At 37.0% G+C, this 27,012-nt stretch overlaps 1 protein-coding gene across 1 annotated transcript in view; it reads left to right on the forward strand.

Annotated features, from left to right (window-relative positions):
• Positions 1-27,012, forward strand: part of LOC107752371 (extracellular matrix protein FRAS1-like) — a 131,559-nt gene that overhangs the window by 67,142 nt on the left and 37,405 nt on the right. Inside the window, exons 15-31 of the mRNA XM_016568328.1 lie at positions 946-1,089; positions 1,174-1,314; positions 3,179-3,319; positions 4,861-5,028; positions 8,217-8,357; positions 8,478-8,621; positions 10,350-10,505; positions 12,469-12,615; positions 12,691-12,837; positions 15,403-15,543; positions 16,478-16,618; positions 16,786-16,926; positions 17,716-17,986; positions 19,607-19,691; positions 22,056-22,376; positions 25,846-26,005; positions 26,133-26,308. Coding sequence (XP_016423814.1) covers positions 946-1,089; positions 1,174-1,314; positions 3,179-3,319; positions 4,861-5,028; positions 8,217-8,357; positions 8,478-8,621; positions 10,350-10,505; positions 12,469-12,615; positions 12,691-12,837; positions 15,403-15,543; positions 16,478-16,618; positions 16,786-16,926; positions 17,716-17,986; positions 19,607-19,691; positions 22,056-22,376; positions 25,846-26,005; positions 26,133-26,308 — 2,765 coding nt within the window. The remainder of the gene's footprint in view (positions 1-945; positions 1,090-1,173; positions 1,315-3,178; positions 3,320-4,860; positions 5,029-8,216; positions 8,358-8,477; positions 8,622-10,349; positions 10,506-12,468; positions 12,616-12,690; positions 12,838-15,402; positions 15,544-16,477; positions 16,619-16,785; positions 16,927-17,715; positions 17,987-19,606; positions 19,692-22,055; positions 22,377-25,845; positions 26,006-26,132; positions 26,309-27,012) is intronic.

Here is a 27,012-nt window from a genome sequence, read left to right on the forward strand (position 1 = left end):
CTGCACCATCAGCACTGGCGCGCCCCAGGGATGTGTTCTCTCCCCACTGCTCTTCTCCCTGTACACTAACAACTGCACCTCTAAAGACCCCTCTGTCTAGCTCCTGAAGTTCACTGATGCCACCAAACTTGTTGGCCTCATCCAGCACAGAGACGAGTCTGCTTACAGAAAGGAGGTTAAAGAGCTGGCTCTCTGATGCAGTTATATCAATAATATATTTTTTTGTATATTTTTTGTATATTGTTATTTCCTATTTACTTATCCTATTTTATTCTTTTTATTATCAGTTTCTTGTCTTGTCACTGTCATTCTGTTTGTGCTGTGGAAGCTTCTGTCACCAAAACAGATTCCTCGTATGTGTAAACATACCTGGCGATAAAGCTCTTCTGATTCTGTTTCTGATCATTTGGCCTAAAGCTAAATTTATTAGCAATGATTGTATTTGGTGTTTATGCTTTAGATATATTGGTAGGCCTTTGAATAGATTGTGCTAGCGGCACAAACATCTTACCAAGGGATGATTATAAAAGAAGGTTATTGTTAGTGAAGATGCATTTGTGTTATGTGTTATTGTGTGTTTTAATGCCATATTCAATTACGTATGTGTTTTAATGCACATATTCATCTTACGTATGTGCTTCTGTATGTGTCTTTCAAATCGTGGGACTTTCTTTATATATGCAAGTGTGGTGTTCTGCCTTTTTTGTACCTTTTACAAGCTCCCTCAGAAAGGTCATCTTTTGTTCTTGTCTGACTGGGATGTTTTCTCTCACTGTCAAAATAAGGTCACATTATTTCCTCACAGAAAAGCCACAACACAACACTAGAGCATAAAGTAACCTTGTAATGCCAGCTTATGCTGTTTTGTGTGTGTGTGTGTGTGTGTGTGTGTGTGTGTGTTGTTTAGTTTGATTTTGAACACATTATTGTCTTCTTCCTCTTTAGGTTGCCATGACTCCTGTTCATCTTGCCAGGGGGCGGGGCCTCAGGATTGTTTGACATGCTCAGACCCCTCCCACTTACTGAAGGATGGATTCTGTGTTTTGGATTGTGGTCCAGGCTTTTATGCTAATCAAGGCAGCTGTTATGGTATGATGGGCAGAATTCACATCTTAGTTACTCTGTGTGGTTTGTTTGTTGGTCAGTAATAATATGCCTCTGTTGTTCTTCCAGCCTGCCACAGTTCGTGTGCATCCTGCTCAGGGCCAGCTGTGTCTCACTGCACCTCCTGCTCAAAGTCTCTCATCCTGAACCAAGGCCAGTGTGTGGAGTCCTGCGGAGAGGGCCTGTTCTCCAGAGGGGGACACTGTCACAGTACGACTGCATTTACAAAACTCTGATATTCCTCCCACTGTTATGTAGTTATGTGGTGAAAACTGGGTCATGATAAAAGAGGATAGATCATAGATGAGCTGTCCTAAAGAATTCTAGGGTAATACTTTGATTCGATTTGATTCAACTGCTCACTAAATGATGCAATGCATCATTAAAAATGGATTTTAAATTTGGTCCGAATTTTAAAGAGACCCACAACTAAATGGAGGGACAAGTTGCATGTAATTGAATATAGATAGATAGATAGGTAGGTAGGTAGGTAGGTACATACGTACGTACGTACATACAAGCATAATAATATATCGCATTGTAAGGTAGTGTGGAAAGTGAGGGTTTTTGTTCAGTAGGGGTTATGTGTTACCTGTAGCCATTTAAGTGTAGTTGTCCCCTGTCCCGGTATGTCAATCTGTACTGCATTGCAGGTGAGTGTGTGTGTGTCTTGAATACAGATAACCTTCTCTGACTCTGTGTAGAGATTCAGGCTATTCTTTCATAGAATTATGTGTGTTATAGACTAGATATGCAGTATGTAGATATAAAATATATCTGCACTGTAGTGAGGCTGTAGAGAGAAAAATATACACTACCCTTCAGAGGTTTGAAGAAACGGATGCTTTTATTCATAAAAAATGCATTAAAGGAAAAAATTGCATATTGTTACAAAAGATTTCTATTTCAAACAAAGGCTGTAAACACACTGTATCACGGATTCCACAATTCATTACCATTTTCAACTGTGATGATAATAAATGTTTTTGAGCAGCAAATCAGCATATTAGATTGATTTCTGAAGGATCATGTGACACTGAAGACTGGAGTAATGATGCTGAAAATTCAGCTTTGCCATCACAGGAATAAAGTTTAAAACATATTTTAAATTATGATATTATTTTATAATAATATTTCACAATATTACTATTTTTGCTTTTTTTAAATCAAATAAATCTAGCCATGGTGAACAAATAAACCTTCTTTCTAAAACTAACAAGACAGTCTTACTGATACCAAACTTTTGAATGGTAGTGTACTAAAAATGCCTTAATGAAAATTAAAAATGTTTGTTTGAGGGTTAGGTTTATGGCTTGGGGGGATCGAAATATCATTAGCTCAGTTTATAGTCAGTGTAAAAAGTCCCCACCATGATAGAAAAACAAACGTGTGGATGTATGCATGAAATCTGAATGTAATAAACTGTGTGGATGTACCTTGTGGTCCAATTGAAAAAGCAGCCTTAAAGGAACACTCCACTATTTTTGAAAATAGTCTCATTTTCCAACTCCCCTAGAGTTAAACAGTTGAGTTTTACCGTTTTCGAATCCATTCAGCCGATCTCCGGGTCTGGTGGTAACACTTTTAGCTGTAGCTTAGCATAGATCATTGAATCTGATTAGACCGTTAGCATCTCGCTCAAAAATGACCAAAGAGTTTCTATATTTTTCCCAGCAAACCCACATGGGTTAGAAAATTGTCATGTCTGGATGTTAGTTTGATGCATGATTTTGAGTTTAAAATGATATATTAATACAGTCAAGCCTAATCCTCTGGTGTGCAGTTCATTTGCATTTATGTTTTTGGCAGGCACTTTTTTACCTAACCAGCTCATAAGAAAGTCCATGCATTGTGGTAGCTAATGATTGCAGTTGAGTGCTGAGAGGACATTCTGAAGTAGCAAAACGACCACAGTACCAGTACTTGAGATGTGTTAAAGTACTCAAACAAGACAAGTTGCGTTTTTGCTAACCGACTTTGATGAAATTGGACCTGAAAGGTTATAGGTTACAAGAGGTCCAGGTTGGTTATTTTTGCTCTCACCTCCTGAACTATGCCTCTGTTGTTCTTCCAGCCTGCCACAGTTCGTGTGCATCCTGCTCAGGGCCAGCTGTGTCTCACTGCACCTCCTGCTCAAAGTCTCTCATCCTGAACCAAGGCCAGTGTGTGGAGTCCTGCGGAGAGGGCCTGTTCTCCAGAGGGGGACACTGTCACAGTACGACTGCATTTACAAAACTCTGATATTCCTCCCACTGTTATGTAGTTATGTGGTGAAAACTGGGTCATGATAAAAGAGGATAGATCATAGATGAGCTGTCCTAAAGAATTCTAGGGTAATACTTTGATTCGATTTGATTCAACTGCTCACTAAATGATGCAATGCATCATTAAAAATGGATTTTAAATTTGGTCCGAATTTTAAAGAGACCCACAACTAAATGGAGGGACAAGTTGCATGTAATTGAATATAGATAGATAGATAGGTAGGTAGGTAGGTAGGTACATACGTACGTACGTACATACAAGCATAATAATATATCGCATTGTAAGGTAGTGTGGAAAGTGAGGGTTTTTGTTCAGTAGGGGTTATGTGTTACCTGTAGCCATTTAAGTGTAGTTGTCCCCTGTCCCGGTATGTCAATCTGTACTGCATTGCAGGTGAGTGTGTGTGTGTCTTGAATACAGATAACCTTCTCTGACTCTGTGTAGAGATTCAGGCTATTCTTTCATAGAATTATGTGTGTTATAGACTAGATATGCAGTATGTAGATATAAAATATATCTGCACTGTAGTGAGGCTGTAGAGAGAAAAATATACACTACCCTTCAAAGGTTTGAAGAAACGGATGCTTTTATTCATAAAAAATGCATTAAAGGAAAAAATTGCATATTGTTACAAAAGATTTCTATTTCAAACAAAGGCTGTAAACACACTGTATCACGGATTCCACAATTCATTACCATTTTCAACTGTGATGATAATAAATGTTTTTGAGCAGCAAATCAGCATATTAGATTGATTTCTGAAGGATCATGTGACACTGAAGACTGGAGTAATGATGCTGAAAATTCAGCTTTGCCATCACAGGAATAAAGTTTAAAACATATTTTAAATTATGATATTATTTTATAATAATATTTCACAATATTACTATTTTTGCTTTTTTTAAATCAAATAAATCTAGCCATGGTGAACAAATAAACCTTCTTTCTAAAACTAACAAGACAGTCTTACTGATACCAAACTTTTGAATGGTAGTGTACTAAAAATGCCTTAATGAAAATTAAAAATGTTTGTTTGAGGGTTAGGTTTATGGCTTGGGGGGATCGAAATATCATTAGCTCAGTTTATAGTCAGTGTAAAAAGTCCCCACCATGATAGAAAAACAAACGTGTGGATGTATGCATGAAATCTGAATGTAATAAACTGTGTGGATGTACCTTGTGGTCCAATTGAAAAAGCAGCCTTAAAGGAACACTCCACTATTTTTGAAAATAGTCTCATTTTCCAACTCCCCTAGAGTTAAACAGTTGAGTTTTACCGTTTTCGAATCTGTAAATTGTCTAATTATATTTATGAGGTATAAAATGAAATGACTAAAATTTAGGTTTAGTTTAAAAATTTTTTATGAAGCATAAATTAAGGTCAGTTAAAGTCAAAGAGACATTCCTTTTAGATGCAAAGCTGTTTGTGCATTCATGTGTGTATGAACTTTATTTTTCAACTCTTTTCAGCACATTTCCTTCTCTATTCAGGGTGTCATGCATCATGTAGGGTCTGTGTGGGTCCGGATTCCTCAGACTGCATGCAGTGTGTCAAACAGGAAGAGGTTATGCAGCCTCAGAATGGGCATGTCTCTCACGGGTCCTGTATGTCTGCCTGCAGGCCACAGCATTACCTTGATGCAGATCAGACCTGCAGAGGTGAGCAAACAAGAAGACATATTCTTATATTTTTCAATGAAGATGAAGACACATATGCTATCATTTGTAATTCTCAGTAGCTCAGTAGCAACACGATGTGCATACCATCGTGTTGAGTGACACACTGCAGGTTGTTTGCACTAGTTATTCCCAAAGTCTTAATCCTTGATGACTGAAGATCTGCAGTTCACTCCAGATACACCAGGGCTGTTGTACAGAATGTTAAACACCCTGTGGAGAACGCGGTTCATCTAAAATTTAAATCCTGACCAAATCCTGCCAAAAAGGATTAAGAATGACATTTTTGGAAATTAAAAGAATAAACTGATATTTCGAAAAAAAAAGTGCGGGTGTGAGCCATCATACAGGAACACAAAAAATTAATTGCACTAAACAGTATGACATCATCTGCTTGTAGCATATTCATAAAGGACTGCAGGCTTTCTGTAGTACCACCAACACCTCACCCCCACAGCACTGAATAAAATTTACAGTTGAATGGTGTCTGAATTTTGCACAATGAATCATTTCTGTATTTATGATGTTCCCACATGCTGAGAGCTTCACAGATATGGAACTGGCTCCAGTCCATGTTAAATATGGTGTATAAAACTAACCGTGAAATGCTATGCATTTTTATTTGTCAGAATACTCTCTATTTAATTTTGCTTTTTTTTTTTTCATAATTAAATATTTAATTAGATAAATGATTTTCAGTTGGTTAATGTTATCATTATGTATATCATTTAAGCATGTTTAGGTTAATGTTACTTTATAAATATACTGTTGTTCATTTTTTTTTAAAATGTTGTTCGTACATCTTAAAATGTAAAAAATGTATTAATATACGTATGTACAAATTAATATTAAACTAGATTAATACATGCTTTAAAATTATTGTTCATTGATAATACATCATACAGAATGCATTAACAAATTAAAGCTTATTGTAAAGTGTTACCAATTCATTTAAAAAATATTACTGTTTTAGTTGACTTAGAAGCAGTGAGAAAGTGGCCAGTGGGCTGTTCATTCAGTGAGTCCACTGTCATGAAGCTTATTGCTAGAATAATGACAAGTGCCTCTTTCTTCAATGAAGACCTTTGTGTTGAGCCAGCATGCTCAGACAATGTTGAGCTTCCTCAGGGCTACTTGTCTGGAGTGTGTGTGAATGAGTGTGTGTGGATCAGATATCATGCAGAGGAAATTCCAATCTGTAAAACCCTCTAAAGTCAGTCTTTCTGCAGACCTCTATATGTGTCTTTGTGTTAGTCTCACACAATAGGGTGATGAGAACCATAAATAATTAAATATATATATATATATATTTTAATACTTTTTTATTTTTATTGTTTATTTATTTTTGTCGGCAACCATTAAAACCTTTACTAACCTTTGCTAATCATTATTGCACTATAACAGAGCCTTAGTTAATATGTATTGAAATAGTTAGAAATATCACGGAATGTTGATTCATACAATTCTATAAACTCTGACCCCAAAAAGTATTTGGATGCTTAAGTTACATTTAAAAACATGTGAATGTTTTTGCATTAACATATTAAATCAACTGGTTAAAGGTTATTGCAAGGAGCCCAGTTGGTTACAGGTTGGAGTTGGAAAATAGTTGATTAAAGGTAATTGCAAAGATGATTAGGAAATTTGAAGTTAATATCTAATGACATTTTAAGTCTGGGTTTGAGTGTCCAAAAGGATCCAAATACCTTTTAGGATTTTTCATGCAATAGTTTGTTAATGAAAGTACAAATAGTTGCTGGAATTGTATGTAAATGTGAGTAAAGTAAGTCAACTATTTTAAGCACAAATTCAACAGTATCATATCTCAGACTCAAGTATGGTGTGAGTTTAAAAATCGATTAAAAGTGCATTAAAGAATTCAGCCCATCACTGTGAACGCTCACCTCAAAACTGATGGACCATTCCCAATATCCTGGCTTCATTTCAAAACACACCCCATGGGCTTAAAATGTCATTTAAAAAAAAAAAAAGATCAATATGTGAGGCCTTTAGGCATGTTTATTGTGTGTCTGAATTGCATTAAAAGAAAGCTTAGCCCTGTCTCCCATTCACTCAATGGAATACAGATTGCCTGGGTTAGTATTTAGCACACCTACTATTCTTCTTTGGGGAACAGACTGAATTACAGGGTAGACAAGCCCTTTTGTTCTGATTGACAATGAAACCTGGCTGAACAGACAAATAATTTAAAGACAATCAGATGATTTGGGTCACAGTGGAGGATGGCTGTTGACACCTGTGTCCTAAGGGCTTTACTCCAAATCGAGAAGATTGTCAAGGGCCTCTGCATGTTTGTGTTTTCCAGTGATTATGTGTGTTTGTGCATGTGCTGTCTGCATGTGTCTGCCAAAGTCTCTCACATTTAATCTGGTAGAGTAGTGGAGACGAGTCCAGACTTCACACCAGTGGCAGGCTTTCTTTTTGGAGCCCACTGCTTTCATTCAGCTGTGTGCACATGGCTCAGCTCTCTGACTGACAGCCTTTTTAGAGCAAATGCGTTTTGTCTACATATACAGCTTTAAGGCAGATTGAGCAAGAATGTGGAAGTGCTCACTTATGAAAGTTTTATGTATGTCAATATTTTACATTTATATAGACTTTTATTAAAACATTTTCATCTTTAAAACTTTACATTTTTGGGAAAAGTCTCTTATGCTCAACAAGGCTGCATTTATTTGATTACAAAACAGTTAAGCAATATTGTTTTGAAGTATTATTACAATTTAAAAGACCTTTGTATTTTAGTATAATTTTAACATTTATTCCTGTGATGACAGCTGGATTTCATCAACCATTGATCCTTCAGCAATTATGATGTCAATTTTGTGCTCAAGAAACATTTGTGATTATTATTATTATGATTATTAATGTTGAAGACAGTTGGTTAATATTTTTGTGGAAACAGTGATATATTTTTTTCAGGATTATTTGATTCTAAAAGGTCAAAAGAAAAGCATTAATTTGAAAACTAAATCTTTTGCATCAATGTAAAAGTGTTTACTGACATTTGTGATCAATTATATTATGTTACGTTACGTAATGCTATTTTATATTATATTGGGGTGTCTGGTACAGAGTTTACATTTGTTTAAACTATGAAAAAAAAAGACTATGACTAATATCACTTTCTCCCTCTTTTTCTCTCTCAGAATGTCACATCTCATGTTCAGGCTGCTCTGGTGGAAGTTTCCAGAATTGTACTTCCTGTATACGTCCCAGTGTCCTTCATCAAGGGCAGTGTCTCGATAAATGTCCCCATGGTTTCCATGTTCAGGACCGTACTTGCCAAGGTGTTTTTGGATGTTATTCTGTTCTGTTCTGTTCTGAAGCCAGTTTCCCTGTGGATTAATACAATTCAATAGATACTTTTATGAATGTAATGTTGTACTCATTATTTTGTCTCCTTTCAGCCTGTCATTCATCATGTAAGGAGTGTACGGGCCCGTCTCAGGCTGACTGTTCTGCTTGTCCGGCCCACGCCAGTCTACATAACGGCTACTGCCGAACCAGCTGCCCTGAGGGCCAGTACCTGAATGCTGTAGGCTACTGCATTGGTGAGTGAAAATCAGTCTTCCCAGGCCATCACCAAAACAAATTCTTCCAAGTGACACCTTTGATCTCAAGACATTGTATCGGTTTGGGTTTAAGGTGTCAAATGGGCACATTTTGCCTCTAGGAGAGGATTTGCTGTTCAAAGGGCATGTCAGCTATTATTGTAAAGTCAATGACAAGAGTACGGTCAAATGTGCTCCGAGCGTTTTTTTTTTGTTTTTTTTCCTGAAACTGGCCAATACTGTTATCCTGTTATTTGGGTCTTCATAAAATGTGGTTGAAATACCAGTCTGTGTCTCATAAAAAGAGGAGGATTTGCAATAAAAACGAGGAAACAAATAGGAAGCAGTAAGAGGTGAAATTGCTTTAGAAAGTCCTTCTACACTAGAAGATAAATGTGACTATCAGTCAAAGCAGGCACAAACACAGTTTTAAAAAAAATTAAAAGAACAAATTGCGATATATAATATTTAACACTAAATTAAAAATTCTTCTTTAGATTCAGTTTGACTTTAGGGCTGAGAGCAGTCATTTCTTAAGATGGATTACGGGATTTTTGCCATTAAAAGGTGAGACTTTCAGAGTTTCATGACCGGAAATTAGAAAAGCAGCATTTATTTGAAATAAAAATATTTTTAACATTATTAGAAAAGTCTCTACTGCCACTTTTGTTTATTTTAATGCATCCTTGCTAAATAAAATGTATAAATTTAAGTCCGACTGACCCCAAACTTTTGAATGGTAGTGTGGTTGCAATAGAGATATTGACAGCTATTGCGCATCTTAGATCACTAAAACATTTTTCATTATGAAACCTATTTATGCTTATGTTACTGCTCTTTTTTTAGAAAATATGGGTCATTTAAAATCATTCTTCATAAATGTCTGATGTGAAACTTTCCTAAAACTGGTGTAAACCTGTATTGTGATGTGTTGTTATAAGGTGACCTGTATGATTTATATAACAATAAAAGGCTCTTAAACGGAAGCTTGAGGACTAATATTGAAATGGCTCAGGTTGGGTGAGTTTATGTTCTATAAATATCTGCTTGCTGTTGTAAAAGTGCTAGTGGAATCATTCAGAAAGACTTTGACATTGAAATTTAAAAGTATATGTGGTTTATCTGAAAACATGAAACATCCACAGACAATAGTTAGAAGGATTTGTTATTGTCAACAATTAAAATATACACTGTTTCCTATGTTATAACATTTATAATAATAACCTTATTCTCGTTTTTGCAATTTGTCAGAGCTCCTATTTTTATTATGTGGTGAAGGTTACATCATCACTTATTTATTGTTTGAGTACCTGCTTTTCCTCAGAAACATTTCACAGGCCTACTTTTTTGTTTAGATCTTGTTATATGAGTCAATAAAGCATGAACTATGTGTATAATTCAAAGAATCTGTACCATTCTCTCATAGCCTGCATTTCATCAGTGAGCCTGAGAAAAGAGCCATTGAGGATTTTCATTGGTTGATATGCATCTCTTTATTATCAGTGCCCTCAGCGTGTCCATGGCAATGAAGCCAGTCTGTTCTCACAGCTGATAAGAAGTGAGAGAGGATATACAGATAACACAGTGTTTACTTTTACACCTTTAGAACATTTTCAGGATAAGAATCCGATAAGATCTTTTTTTCTTTCATTTCACATCGGGATTTTCTTATGGATATGCATAATATTAATACAATATATGCTCTCCGTCTGTTTGTTTCTCTATCAGAGTGTGAGGAGGGATGCCAGCGGTGTGTGGCAGACCTGCATTCTGGCTTTGGCACTGTGTGTTTGTGGTGTAAGTTTCCCAGGATGCTGCTGCTGGGAGATCACTGTGTACCACAGTGCCCACCCAAATACTACCGGTGGCACAGAGCTTGCAAAAGTAAGTTAAAATGAATTCAGAGCAAAAAATTAAGCTCGTTCCCACAACCAGATGCGTACAGACAGAATTTTGATCTCATCCAAGTGAGAGAGGATATACAGATAACACTTTGTGTTTACTTTTACACCTTTAGAACATTTTCAGGATAAGAATCCGATAAGATCTTTTTTTCTTTCATTTCACATCGGGATTTTCTTATGGATATGCATAATATTAATACAATATATGCTCTCCGTCTGTTTGTTTCTCTATCAGAGTGTGAGGAGGGATGCCAGCGGTGTGTGGCAGACCTGCATTCTGGCTTTGGCACTGTGTGTTTGTGGTGTAAGTTTCCCAGGATGCTGCTGCTGGGAGATCACTGTGTACCACAGTGCCCACCCAAATACTACCGGTGGCACAGAGCTTGCAAAAGTAAGTTAAAATGAATTCAGAGCAAAAAATTAAGCTCGTTCCCACAACCAGATGCGTACAGACAGAATTTTGATCTCATCCTCGTAAGGCTACATATGACCCACTGCATTATTATGCAGAACAATCCTAGATCAAGCAACAACACACATCAAATTTGTTACTAAGAAATATTACTTATTCTAGAGTCACTTATTAAGTTTATGCTCTAATATATAGGAAATCATGTTGTATTCTAATTATAATGTACAAAAAATATGATTTGCAATGAATTTGTGAGATAATGCAGTGGCAATATGTGATGCTATAAACATACTGTAAGATTAATGCATGAAATCAAGTACAATTTTCAAGTAAAAGTTAAGAATCAACATGTTCACATGACATCTAGAACATATTTATGAATAAATAATGGGAGCAGTGAAGCTTCGCTATTTATAGTCATAAATGAATCTGAAAAGTAGGCCTTCTGAGCAAACGGTAAATTGTACGGTTGCAACTAATGACTATTTTGATGAATTCATTGTGATTTCGCAACCTTGGCCATAAGCTTTTCAAAGTTTGTTCAAGCGCATCCCTAATCTGCATCACACAATGATAATTCATTCCATCTTTCAACATCATCTAACTGTCTTCCTCTGAGAAAACCGTGTGCTGCTTTATTTCCAGCATTAAGTTTCATTATGTAGATTGAGCATCATCAGTCTCACACAGCGTCTTATCTTAGCACCAGCATCCTCTTTATGCACTAGTTTGTCATTCTACATGATCTCTCAATGTGATATAGCCGGAGCCTCTGTTTTCATAACCCTGATGCAATTACCTGTGATGCTTTGAAAGTGGCTCCTTTGCTGACAGTGTAGATGAGACGGTGCATTTGTTTTTATTAGGGAGTATGATATAGTGCCCGGCTTTAATGCAGAATCTTTTAAGATGCTGATGTGATCTATAAACTATTATGACCTTCTTTAATTGCCTGGTTCTCGTGTGATATCAAGGGAGTGTGTATGTGCACAAAAGTGTTTACACGCAAATGTGCATATATAACGCTCTATGTGCATTAAAGGCAAAAGACCATTAATGCAATTTACTTGCACTTAGCATTGTCAAATGTCTTTGGCCTGTTTGAAGGTGATATGTCAAGTTGACAGCAGACTAAAAGTCATATGTGAATGGGAATTTCTGAATACAAGTGTAGGATGTCAACAGTATTCCTTTTAAGTCTTCTGTCTTTATAATGCTGTCGTGAAATTGGCAACAGCACTGATTAAAATGTCAAAATTAATAGAAGTGTTGCTCTGTTTTTCAAGATTCTAAGGTTTTAATAACCTTTATCTGCTAAAACTGAGTCCTGTCTAGATCAGTTGTTTGGATCTTTTACACATATTAAATACAACACCAGTTCACAGTTTATTTATAGTACACCTTTGCATAATATAGTATTATATTAAGGTGTAAATTAAACCTTGCTTGCTTTCCTTGTATCCAAAGTTAAGAAACATTTGACATAATTGTCTAGTCTTCATTCGTACTGTCCTGTGTCTGTGTTCTCCAGAATGTCACTCTTCCTGTGAGGAGTGCAGTGGGGATGGTCCTCACTCCTGTACTTCCTGTTTGGCCCCTGAGGTTCTGGCCCCATCAGGTCTCTGCAGCCCTCGCTGTCCAAATGGATATTACGCTGATGAAAACAGGGTGTGCCAAAGTAGGTACACCTTTACTTAAAGTGCATCTGTCTGTCTGATAAGTATTGATTAAATGATTATTGTGTGTGTTTCAGTGTGTGACGCTCAGTGTCTGAGCTGTGAGATGGCGGGTGTGTGTACGTCGTGTAGAGATCCAGCTAAAGTGCTTCTGTTTGGGGAGTGTCAGTATGAGAGCTGTGCTCATCAGTACTACCTGAACACCACCACACGCACATGCAGAGGTGAGTCTCAGCCCGGTTGCACTGTCACAATTATTTAAATTACTGATCCTGTATTGTTAAACTACACTTTTAGTTTTACTTGTCTATAAACATGATTCTTTGATTTGTATGTTTGTTGTATTCATTGCCTTTGAACTGCTCAGCAACTTTTTTTGTTTCTTCATAGACGTTAAACGTTCCTCATATAAAGGCTGGAATACACTTCACAGATCTCTCAGAAAGTCATAGTGTGTATGATGGACCCAGACTGTTTAGCTTCAGACTATGAATTCAAACATGTTTGATATTTTGAGGTGATTTTAGAACACATATTGTTTTCATTTGTCACGCGTCTCCTTAGCAACAAGGCGCAAGTTTCAGCATGAGTTTGTTGTGTTCGGAATGACTTGAAAGTCTGGTAGTGATGCCCAGTTTTTCTCTGTAACCACTTACAAAGTTGGCAAATGTATGATACGTGGTGTTTTAAAATCTGTCCAGTCCATCAGTCCATTATATCTAACATACATACTTAAACTCACACAGAACAGCTGGGAAAAAGAGGATGCATCCAATTCTAATAAATAAGGTCAAATATATTTCACAGAGGATCATTATGAAGACGCTAGCAAGAGTAATTGCAGAGAAGATTATTTGTTAATAATTGTGAGTGTGTTCAGATCTTAATACGATGTGGTTTGGGGTTTGGATGTTGAACATAGACCCCATACTGTGAGACCTTTCTTTCATTTTGATGGGATTTACAGAGGAGATCAAAAGGAGATAGAGATTAGTTTTTGTCCCTTGAGTATTTGGGTGTGTGTGTGTGTGTATGTGTATGAGTGATCTCGAGTGAAGCAGAAAGAAAACATTAAAGGGGTCATATGACGTTGCTAAAAAAACATTATTTTGTGTATTTGGTGTAATGAAATGTGTTTATGCGGTTTAAGGTAAAAAAAAAAAACACATTATTTTCCACATACTGTACATTATTGTTTCTCCTCTATGCCCCACCTTTCTGAAACGCGTCGATTTTTACAAAGCTCATCGTTCTGAAAAGCGAGGTGTACGCTGATTGGCCAGCTATTTTGGATTGTACTGTTCTGGAACAGTGTTGTAAATAAAACTTAACAACTGATTTCTAGTTGTGTCCTCTTTTGGAAGACCAAACAAAGTAGTTTGGCTTTCGCAACGAAACACAGCGTCTCCACGACATGGCGGCGGCAGCAACAATACTACAGCGAGTAGAAAAGTTACGCCTTCTTTGTTTGCGTATACATTTGGGCAGTGTTATGCAAATTTTCCCACACAGTGACGTAGACATGTGGGGGCATGTTTGAACGATGCATTTTAGGAAGGTCATGGCTGAGCGTTCACTTTTATAAAGAATATCTCTTTGGGTTTGAGACTTTAGTCTTTGCAACTTTATTAAGATCTTCTTTATGCACCAAAAGCTTGTAACACTCCAAAGAGAAAGGAAAAAATTGAATTTAATGGGTCAATATAGTTTTGCCGCCATGCTAACATCAACAGTAAAGTAACAGCTAATGGAAATTCATCCTATCTTTTTTCTAAATGCATCATATTGATCTTATTTTGATTAATGCATATGGGTTATTTTTGTAAAACAAATTTTGATTTTGTAACTTTTAATCAAAATGTCTTTGAAACAGTATATATTTTTCTGCTGACGTCTCCAATCCACTTAAACCTGTCCCTTCTTTACAGTTGACTGCCAAGTCATATTCAGATCTAGGAAAACATGAAATCGCATCATATGACCATCATTATATGAATGCTTTACAGATACTGTATGTAAAGTTGTTTACCCCTGCAGTACCGTGAATGAAGGTTACCTTGACAATATTTTAATAATGCATGACATTGTTGTTTGTGTCTTTATGGATGGGTAATGTGAAAGAAGGACACAGTCTCACATGGACAAATGAGCTGCACAGCAGACGTTTGAATTGGATGTAGTGTTAAATGAAGTTAGCCACTGTTTTTTTCAATTGAATGTTTGAAATATTTTGGGAGGATGGATTTGGTGAATGAGGGTAGCGATGATAAGGGTTATATAGATACAGTGATGACAGAAAGAGCAAGATGGGACTTTTTAATGAGCTGAGCTGATTTAGAGAGCGGAGGTCTGCTGCTGAGTTATCAAATGGTTGGCTAGCGCTCTCTTTAATAGATGATTTGAGAACTGAAACATTGTCTCTCTTTCTCATTGTAAGTCAAGCGGCGTATTGAAATCCCTCATATTTCTTTTTTGTACAGACACTATTCAAGCTTGGTTTTGCAGGTAATTTCAGGCTTAGGTGCACTGTCTATTTTTGGTTTTATAAGTGTCACAGTTTAACATATTACATATTAACCTTAAATTTAAATCAAATGTCCCTCATAAAATGTGTTGTTGTGTTAATAGCTTTTAATTGGTCAATATAGTTTTGCCGCCATGCTAACATCAACAGTAAAGTAACAGCTAATGGAAATTCATCCTGTCTTTTTTCTAAATCATATTTTCTTTTTATATCTCTCCCACTCACTCTCTCGTTCTCTTTCTCTTTCTCTTTCTCTTTCTCTCAGAGTGCGACTGGAGCTGTAACGCGTGCCGTGGACCCCTGCGTAGTGACTGTCTGCAGTGCATGGAGGGATACGTCCTGCAGGATGGCATTTGTGTGCCGGGTTGCTCACCGGGATTCTACCAGGATGCTGAGAGATGTCTGAGTCAGTCATCAACAAAAATAACAACCTTCATTATGAGTCCATCCAAGCAATTTTCCAGCTCAATAAACTTTGACATTTCAATCTCTCAGTCAGTTGTCACAGTAGGGGAGGGTGAGAGGACCACTAATGTCTGCTGTATAGTGCCAACATCAGGCGCTGCTCCATAGCTGAGGTTTAATGGCACTTTAATGGATTGATTTCAAATGAGACTGAAAGACAAGTCTATCAGCAATGTTGTAGTTATGGACTGGATTGAAGAAGCTTCTGACTCTTACTTAAAATTCACTTTCTTCAGTCTTAGATTGACTTCTAAGAATTTTTAGTGAATTTTAATTAACCAGCATTATCCAGTTATTGTAGCATGTAGTATTTAACTCAATGATATTAAAGCAGTTTAGCTGAATACAACAGAGGAACCTAAATTTATTTAAGATGCATTATATTTTAATCTGTTTTTAATGTATTATAAATTAATAGTAATAATAAAAAATATATATATTTTTTATAATAAATGTAAAAGTGTGGGGTCAGCAAATAAATAAATACTTATATTCAGCAAGGACATATTAAATTGATCAAAAGTGACAGTAAGGTCATTTGTAATGTTATAAAAGATTTATATTCCAAATGAATACTGTTCTTATGAACTTTCTATTCAAGGAATGCTGAAAAAAAGCATCACAATTTCTACAAAATTATTAAGCAGCACAACCGTTTTCAACACTGTTAATAAGAAATGTTTCGTAAGCAGCAAATCAGCATATTAGAATGATTTCTGAAGGATCATGTGACACTGAAGTCTGGAGTAATGGCAGAATTGTAGGTTTAAAAAAAAATTTAGTATGTAAAGTGATAGACAAAAACTTGGATCTCATAAAATATTAATCAAATTTTGTGTCTTCAGCTTTCTCTCCCTTATTCTTTCCATGAACAGGCTGTGATGAGCATTGCGAGCAGTGCCAGGTCCATGGCCGATGCCAACTCTGCCAGCTGCCATATGCCATGTTGAATGGGCAGTGTGTGCTGGAATGCGGCAAGCGCTACTTTCTAGATGCCTCGACCCGTCAGTGCACCGGTGAGTGCTCTGAATCTGGTCTGAGCGAGTGATTGTGATTGCCTAGATTGGCCATTTTGGCATCTTTACAAACCTGCTAATTTTAGAGGCGCTCAGTATGGTGTGACGCAGTTCCCTCGCGTGTTCTACCTGAATCTGATGACAGATTGTTTGCTATTATTTCCCAGCATGCTCAGCTGGTTGCTTGGAGTGTGTGAGTGCAGGTGAGTGCCGTGTCTGTGCTGAGAACTCCTTTCTGAAGGGTGGCCAGTGCATCATGGACTGTGGTCACGGATACTATGCTGACCGAAAAACAAGAGCCTGTCGTGGTAACCAGGACTTTCTACTTCACATATCTGATAGAAATAAATGTTATAAATACTAGGGATGCACGATATTGGATTTTTGCCGATATCCGATATGCCGATAATTTTCGACTCATTTTGGCCGATAACCGATGCCGATACAGATACAATAATTTTAAATTTTGGTTAGTTTTTAACAAGAACTTATTTGTTCGAATTAAATAAACAATAATAAAGTTATTTTATAATGACGGTACATTGAAGATTTCTAAAAGATGTCTAAATATTATTTGTGTATTTTGCTTTCATTTTATTAGAAGTAGGCCAACAGCGCCCCCTATGGAATTAAAACTCCTTACTGAGCAGGCATTAGGACCCGGGGGAGGCTGCCGCTGTACGTGCTATCACTGTTTACTATCATACACCAAACGCTCATTCTGTACACGCATTCTCAGTTTAAATGCAGCGATCCAAAACAGTGAATCTAATCATCATTCAGGCAAAACTTTGCTTCAAGAATGAGCCACAATGCTGACGTGATGTAATCGCTAACACACCCTGAGCACATGTGAGTTAATGTATTCCTCTTATCGACAAGACATATCGGCATAATTTTTAATCTTGGGCCAATGCCAATATTTACATTTAAAGCCATTATCGGCCATTTCGATATTGGTCCGATAATATCGTGCATCCCTAATAAATACATTTTTTCCCCCTTTTTTTTTTTGCCAAAATTCAGGGGAAATCTGTTACTTTTTATGCTGTTAAGACTGTAAGAGTATTTGAACATCACATCCACCTTTGTTACAGCAAACAGCCGTGCTCCATCTCTTTACATCAATGGCTCTCTGCTGGTTCCTATTGGTGGAGTTAAGCCTCTGGATCCGGCACTCCTGTCAATCAAGGATGCAGATAGCCAGTCAGAAAGCATGTTGCTCCAGCTCCTTCAGCCACCCAGTAACGGCCATCTCGTGGTCCTGGAAAATGACAGAGAGAGAGCACTGGGCAGAGACGACACTTTCACCTTGACTCAGCTCAAACGTAGAGCTGTGCGCTTCATTCACGACAAAGAGCAGCCCAAGTGAGTATGTGTGTAGCATGGAGTGATGGAATTAATCCAGGGTTATTTCCCCAGGAAATTTAATTTATATTCAGGAGTCATTAAAAACATAATTTATTGGCAGACCAAGAGATATGTCCTCTGTCACCGATAGCATTAAAATGCATTACTGTCATTAACAGCATTACAGTGCATCTCATAAATTGAAGAATGAGTGAATGTACATGTGTAATGTGTGTGTGTGTGTGTGTGTGTTCAGTATATATGAACTAGATGATATATAGAAGTCTACAATCATTAATTACATATTGTTTACTCACTGTTTATAGTTCATGTAAAAGATTTCATTCCTCATCTCCTGAAATATCACTTTAGGTGGCGACTCTTGTTTGTCATTCCTGTGGGATATGGCCCATTTCTGCTTAGACAGACAGATTTTGCATATTTAGATGCCGTGCAGGAGTAAAACAACGTTATATTAAGGCGAGAGGGTTTCGAGTGTGTGTGTGTTTTGGGGGATGGACTGAGTTTGAGTAGTGTGCGCTAGTCATTAGCTTTAATTAACTCGGTGAAGTTGGTGAGGCATTTGACAGGACACACACACCAGTGCATCTCATAAATTGAAGAATGAGTGAATGTACATATGTAATGTGTGTGTGTGTGTGTGTGTGTGTTTAGTATATATGAACTAGATGATATATAGAAGTCTACAATCATTAATTACATATTGTTTACTCACTGTTTATAGTTCATGTAAAAGATTTCATTCCTCATCTCCTGAAATATCACTTTAGGTGGCGACTCTTGTTTGTCATTCCTGTGGGATATGGCCCATTTCTGCTTAGACAGACAGATTTTGCATATTTAGATGCCGTGCAGGAGTAAAACAACGTTATATTAAGGCGAGAGGGTTTCGAGTGTGTGTGTGTTTTGGGGGATGGACTGAGTTTGAGTAGTGTGCGCTAGTCATTAGCTTTAATTAACTCGGTGAAGTTGGTGAGGCATTTGACAGGACACACACACCCCACAGTGCTCATAAGCCACAGCATTTGTGATGATCACGTTAGGCAGTCACTAAGTCAGGCTGACTGCTGACCTTCAGTTTTCTCTCAACTTTCTCAGTTTATCTCTTTAATGGCTCCTCTCGCTCCCTTCAGCTCTGTGGTTTAATTAACAAGTGATCTGTGTGCCCTCACACTCTCACTTCTATTTTGTTCCTCATCCCTCTTTTTCCCAAATGTGACCTTTTTCAGTCTCTTTAAAAGCCACTCAGTCTTTCTAATTTTGGTCTCTGCCTTTTGCTTCTCTAAGTCTTTTATGCATTGTGTCTTTTTCTGTTGTTTTCGTCCACTTTACACACAGACACACGTTTGTTTTTGTCACAATGTGAAATAGAAACTATTACTTCCCATGGACTTGTATTGTTTAGAGACTGAGCTAAAAATGTTCATTAAGACATTATTTGCTGTGGTTATTTCAACAGTATGACATTATTTAGTATGTTTACCAAGTCATTTTCTTTTAGCTGGTCCCCACAATATACATGATTTCAGATTTTTTAGTGAAATGTAGGCAAACCCTGACTCATTATTTATATCCTTGAATCTGTTCACAACAGTGTAATGTTGGCTTGTTTTGCAGAAGTGGGCAGTTCATGTTAAGGGCAGCAGATCCTCAGCTGTTCTCTCAGCCTCAGAGTGTTCCAGTGCAGGCGCTCTCCCAGCAGGTAAACACACACACACACACACACACACACACACACACTTGTGTAAGAACGCTGAGTAATGGAGCTTTATTCTGCAGTCACAAGACAAATACAACAAAAAAGAGACAGGATTCTGTGATGACTATGGGTCTCATTTACTAATAATTGCATGAATTATTTCGTATTTGTATGCACAAGAGTAACCTTGTTCTAATGGTAATGAACAGTGTTGGGTAAGTTACTTCCAAAATGTAATACATTATATATTACTAGTTACTGTCTTTTGAAAGTAATTAGTTACATTACAATATTACTGTGTCTAAATTGTAATGCGTTACACTACTTTTGAGTTACTTTTGAGTTACTTTCACCAAAATATCCACAAAAGTATTATAAAAAGCCAAAATGTAGTTTATTGCTGCTCACATCCAGTGGAGGGTAATGTGGTAGATCTATATAGCATAAAATATTTGAAATCATATTTGTAAACCGGTATGTAGGTCTACATTAATGTTACGTTGTAGTTTAGGTTAAAAAAATATAGTAAGCACAAATCGCATTATTACATTCATAAATAACACCGGTAAATAAAGCGAAATGTTATAATGTACAAATAATAAACACAATACCTAGCCTATAGGCAAATTTGAACGGTTTCAGAAGAAAACAAAAATGAAAAATATAAGTTGCTAAACAAGCCAAAACGAATTAGGCTAATCAGTGGTGGCGCTAGGGCGGGGCTTGACGGGGCCCATAAGAAACTTGCTTAGCCCCGGCACAGCCCCCAATGAAGTTGGAATATTCTGAATGAGTGACCGTGTGCCCAAGGTTAGTCATTTGCATAAAACATGACCAGACTATCCCCATATTAGGGCTTTTCTTTACAGCCTTTAAACACTCACAGCAAGTATTTAACACTCTTTGACACATTCGCGCCTGTCGTTGCCTAGATTAAATCAAGTGCGTATTCACCTGGATTTTAAACATACTGTACACCTTTACATTAAGTTTTTAAGAAAAATATAAATTAAGTCAAGGCTGTCCAAATTTTTACTGATGGCTAGAGGTGCATAGAGGACAGTCTATTAAGGGCAGATAAGTTTACTCAACGAACATTTTCATAACATCATTCCGTTTCTATAGTCATCATATTGGGTGTCACGAAAGTTATGATTCCTTTATTAAAAATTTCTGGTTTTCGAAAAGGTATGATTTTGACTATGTAAAATAGAAATGTAAAATTGGACCCTTTCTGTTGTATACTCATCTTTGCTTACACCCATAGTCCACATTCTTAACATAGATTGATTGGCCATTATCCTCACTCTGAGGAGGGCATTATAGCTCATACTGAGCCAGCATCTCTTCCCTTTCTCTCTCTCACTCTCTCTGTGTTGCTCATTCCTCTGCAGCATTTAGTTACACTTCATAGATACAGTCTCCAGAGAACTGTACAGCACACACACACACACACACACACAGAAACCTGAGCTCCCCAACAGAAATCTAATGGATGTCATTGCAACAAATAACACCCAAAATACATTCCTGCCCCTCATGGACTGATAAGCTCACTTCCTGCTGTTGAGTGAGCAGTAATAGCTGAAATATAGAACCTGTATCTTAAAGTGAAGAGAGAGAGGAAAGCAAATCTATTCCTACAAGCAGGGGCGGATTTAGTGAATTGGGGGCCCCAGGCAAAATATAGGAATGGGGCCCTATACATTTGCACACATTTTCCTAGATCAACCTTGAGGTTCCATTTTGTTGTTTTCAGCGTAAGCCTGTGTGCAAAGGCTGTCTAATTCTAATCTTTAAAATACATTTATTTTTAGTTGTTTTAACTACAAATTTAAATAAGAAAAAGATTGTATTTTGAAAGTATACCGTTTACTCTTGTCTTCCATGTGAAGTGGTAAACAAAAGTGGCCTGATTTTCTCCACAGCTCTGTCGACAGCAACCTAATGAATGTTCATTAGTGTGAATTGCTTTAAACAAAAAGCGTATTGTGTATAAAATGCTTTGGTGCTCATGTGGACAACACAAGTTTGAATCTGCCTGCAGCATTTGCCATCTCTTTTCTTTGACTATATATTAGAATTAGGCCAAAAATAACAGAATGAAGTTATGATAGATAAAGTAAGGTTGGATCCTTTGCACATCTTGTCTTTCATTTGAGCTACAGTAGCACTGATAGGATTCTCACCTCTGCATGCCTTAATTTACAAAATAAAAATGGGAAAATACTGTATGTAGATGCAAAAGAATACAAACTAAGGACATTGGGGCTCAAATATTAAATCATTAAATATGTTCTCTTTCCTCTGATTTATTGAAACTGGGTTTGAATTCTATATTAATGTTTTTTTTTACCCCTTTCACAGCCACCCACTGTGATCACCAACCAAATTCTGTACATTAACTCTGGTGAGACAGCCGTCATCAGCAGATCTATTCTTCACATCAGTGACCTCGATAATCCACAAGACGTTTTCATCACGGTTCTGGATCCACCTCAACATGGCCACCTGACACACATGCATGGTGATGTGCAGGTGACCCATTTTAAACTGGAAGACCTGGATCGTGAGCAGCTGCAGTATGTACATGATGGTTCAGAAGGAGACCAGGACAGACTTCTGCTGCAGGTCAATGATGGGCACAGCTACCAGAACATCCTGTTTCACATCAGCATTGCCCAAAAGGTACGGACATGACAGGTTTTACTCTAAAAAAGGTTTGCTAAGTGACAGTTCACCTGATCAAAAAGGATTCTTTCAAGATTAGGTAATCCTTCATGAAATTTACCAGACTTTTGTGAAGTGCTAGTCTGCTTATCATGGAGTTTTATATTCTTTGAAATGACATGCTCTGTTTTTTGTAATGTTCAGCTAAATGTGTTTAATTTCTAATTTTTTCTGTGATTGGGAATTTATTTAAACGTTATAAATGTGCTATTTTTGAACTAACAACTGAATACTGGTTACCTATGATTGTTTATAGGCCTATCAATCTGTCATGTACTTTGATGTTAATGTAAAAAATATTAAGTGCAAAAAAGCAGGTAATCAGCTGTTATGCACTTAAATCAAGGATTTTTGGCTAATTATGGATTCATGCGCTCCACCTGATGCTGTAACACCTTGATTATTGAGCCTTAGGCTACTGCTGCATTATTTCTTGATTTAGGTGTGATTTATGCCCACTGTCATGATGAAATCACTCAAAAAGAGTACACTGAAAAAAAATATATAACATCACTTATTAGACCTAAATAGATTTTCCCAGTGGTTTTTAAACTAAATTCTGGAGAATTCCAAGGTACTGCAAAGGAGTGGTGTGGAAATTTTGAGATTAAGACTTCAATTAATTTAAGATATAAAATCAATATCAATATTTTATATAATATATAAACACATTATTTCAAAACAGATGTTATTATTGTTTCTAAAGACTGGTCAGAAATTATGACCTATTGTTTTTAAACAGTAAGAAATTATAAACAAATGTGTTTATTTTCAAAGTTTATAAGGTTAATATTTTAATAATGTGCTTACATGCATATTACAAAAAGCCAGTTATTTGATTTGGAAACAAAATGTTACAAGATTAATACTTATATTATTAATAAGCATGAATTAAGTATAATTAAGTATAAATGGGTCTTTATACATGCTTTCAGCTAGAGACACTGAGATAGGCCCCAGCATCCAGCACACAGATTTTTCTTTATGCATAAAATTATATAGCTTCCGTTATAATTTAAGAAGGGAATCCCTTGCAAGTGAGGTTAATATTTTGGGTTTGAAACCCCCCCATTAAAGGGTTTTAAAAGCTCAAATTCAGTTACAGATTACCACTTTTACAGTGTACTGTTGGGGTCTGTTTGTGATCACATAGCATACAAACTACTGTGTCTGTTCCCTCACACGATCATATTTACACCTTAAAGGGGTCATATGATGCTGCTAAAAAGAACATTATTTTGTGTATTTGGTGTAATGAAATGTGTTTATGCGGTTTAAAGTTAAAAAAACACATTATTTTCCACATACTGTACATTATTGTTTCTCCTCTATGCCCCGCCTTTTTGAAACGCGTCGATTTTTACAAAGCTCCTTTAGTCTTTGCAACTTTACAGAGCTTCTTTATGCACCAAGAGCTTGTAACACTCTAAAGAGAAAGGAAAAAATGAAATCGCATCATATGACCCCTTTAAGGTACTAATATGTAACCTGTAGAGGTATCTATGGTACAGATATAAGTACGCTTAAGGGTACAATTTTGCACATTTGTTCTGACAGTGCAGGTGCATTAAGACACAATTGATGCAGTGCATAGTGTGTTTTTCCTTACAGGGTGAACACCTCTCATACCTCTCTCCATCCATACACACTTATACAATCACCATCACCCCTTTTACACTTGAAATCACCCATTCCTGACTATTTGACATGCCCTCAGCCTGCTGATGTCTAGACAGATTGCAGCACTTTGTTTGCTCTTCTGAAGCTCTGTCCCCCTTCCATACACCCTTATCCTCACATCTCTCTGTAGTGTCATCCGATTACACCTGCCTTGTTCCCTGCTGCAGCCTGTTATCTACCATCCTAAGCGGACTAATGGAAGCCCCGTTTCACAGTAAACACTCTGTTTTCAAATCAATAGCACTTCGTTTTTATTAGTAGGATAGCAGTAAGTTTTATTGGGCAGAATCGCATAAAGGCCTATTGCATTCACACAGCTACCAGTGAGTGGAAAGGTCAAGTTACGTCCGCAACACAAGGTGTTGAGAGCAGACAGAGGTGAAGGCTGAGTAGGCAACATGACGACTGTGGGTTAATGCCCTCTTTATTGATTGTGGCTTTGGGTTTGGAAGCAAGCTTCCTGATCTCAAAAGATTTTAATATGTGGATTTCGGCAATGAAGACAAAGAGGAATAAAAGCGGAAGCTGGCTTTCAATTAGCCTTTTCGAGAGAAGTCGCTTGGTGTTTGTAGTCCCTGATCCATGTAATTGGTCAGCACTGGTGAATGATCCTTGATTTAATGTGGCCTGGAGACCTCAAAAACCCACTTTGAAAGAAAGAAAGAAAATACACTTTGCCATGTATCACCTTCACTGTACAAGATGTTTTGCAGGTAACCTAAAAAATGGTTTCATGTGGTAACATCAAATTCCGATTGAAGTCAAAAATGTTATGTAATATGCATGAATCAACCTGAGTACAGTTGGTTACCCCAGCAAAAGTAATTTTTAAGGGTCAGATCAGGTAGAAATGCACTACATGAAATGTAGCAAAACTCTGAATTAAGCTATGAGACTCTTTAGAAACAGACTATAGTTTTGACCTATGAGTGAACTCTTCCGTGAACGCTTTGCTTTATAAATCCGTCCCGCTCTCAGAGGGGTGATCAGGATCAGCAGGAAGGGTGCCAGGGTGTTTCCTCAGTGAATCGGGCTTTTCATCTCTCCACGTCCTTGAAGGTCTTTGATTATCTGTGAAGCAGAAGATCTTATTCACCACAATGAGCTCCTCAGCTAGCGCTGGGATGTTCAGAGCCCTGTTAGGATCTAAAGATTCCTGGCATAGCAGTAGCTGAGTATGTATGATTCGCATGTGTCTTTGTGATTTTCTTGTAGCTTTGATGTTTTTCAATGTAAAATGCAAGAAAGACATTTTCTTGTGGTTTTATCATCATTAAACCGCTGCACAAACTTCACAACTGCAAAAAGTTCAACCTAATGGTAAACTTTGAAAAAGGGTTGAAGTTACTACATTTTGTAAAAGAAATGAATACTTAGAAATATTTTGTACACATTTCATTTTCGTTTCTTTTGAGCTTTCTATACATTAAAGAATCCTGAAAAACGTATCACAGGTTCCATAAAGATATTAATAAACTGCTTTCAATATTTACAATAAGAAATGTTTCTTTATAGCAGCAAATCAGACTGTAACACTAAAGACTTTTAGATTTTAAAATATATTCAAATAGAAAACAGTCATTCTAAATTGTACTAATAATTCACAATATTACCATTTTTACTATTTTTCATCAAATAAATGCAGTCTTGGTGAGAGGAAGTTATAACCTTAACTTATTTTTTATAAGGTACATGCTTGAAATGAACATACCATTAATCCTAATGGTGCATTATGGTTTCCCTGTAGGCTGGATTGACTCCTCACCTGCGTTCAGTGCCCAGGACCTGGGTGAGGGAGGGAGGAATGGTGCGGCTGTCTAAGAAGTGCCTCAGTGCTCATTTCCAAGGAACCAGTGACGCTGAAATCCTGTACACCATTCATTCTGAGAGCGGACAGCCCACATACGGTATCATCATCATCTGTCTCTAGCATTCCTTACTTAATGTCAGTCTTTCTTTCTAAACTCGATTCAATGCAATGAACTAAGGTAAAATGCTTCTTTCTAAAGGTATCTTATATGTTTATGTATCTAGGAGAGATTGTGCTGGTGTCTATGCCCGCTGACGGTCCTGTGGAGGCATGGCAGTCCTTCCCAGATGCTCAGGACACCACACCAACCAGCTCATTTACACAGCAAGATGTTAATGAAGGGACTGTCTGGTACAGACACTATGGATCCGGATCACAGAGAGACACTTTTCAGTTTCAGGTGAGACGCGCACAGTTGGCTTTTGGCAAAAGCCCTGTGTCTCAGTATGTAAAGCCATAGGTGCCACTCAACTTCTTACTGGTTAGAAATAATTCTTTTTGTGTTATATATTGATTTGCAATTGAATGGCAAGGGTTCGTGTCTTAATCTGTTGAAGTTCTGCTCTTGTTTCATTAGGGTGTTTTTTTGTTGATTGGCCCACTTCAGACATAAATCATCAACATTAGCTTTCATCACATGCACATCCAACAGTCACTGTTAAAATCTCTTCCATGCTCGAAGCACCAGACAAAAGTTTGGGGTTAATAAGTTTTGTTTGTTTTTTTTAAAGAACTTAAAACTTTTATTCATAAAGGATTCATTAAATTCTTTAAAAGTGACAGTAAAGTCTTTTACATTGTTATATATTCAAATAAACGGTGTTCTTTTGAACTTTCTATTAGATATTCAGCTTTGCCATCACAGAAATAAATTGCATGTTGTTGATATATTAAAATAGAAAACAGTTGTTTTAAATTGTAATAATATTTCACAATATTTTCACTAGGGATGCACCGAATGTTCGGCAACAGAAATTCGAATAAGCGAAAAGACCGAATAATTTGTACCGAACAATGATATGACGCGATCAAATAGCAACCAGTGGAAGCATTTAAACTGTCGGAGAAAGACGCAAAAATCATTACAAGCACCGACAGCGAGAG

This window comes from Sinocyclocheilus rhinocerous, unplaced genomic scaffold (genome assembly GCF_001515625.1).
Source record: "Sinocyclocheilus rhinocerous isolate Xijiao unplaced genomic scaffold, SAMN03320098_v1.1 scaffold381, whole genome shotgun sequence".
In the NCBI taxonomy this organism is placed as follows: Eukaryota; Metazoa; Chordata; class Actinopteri; order Cypriniformes; family Cyprinidae; genus Sinocyclocheilus; species Sinocyclocheilus rhinocerous.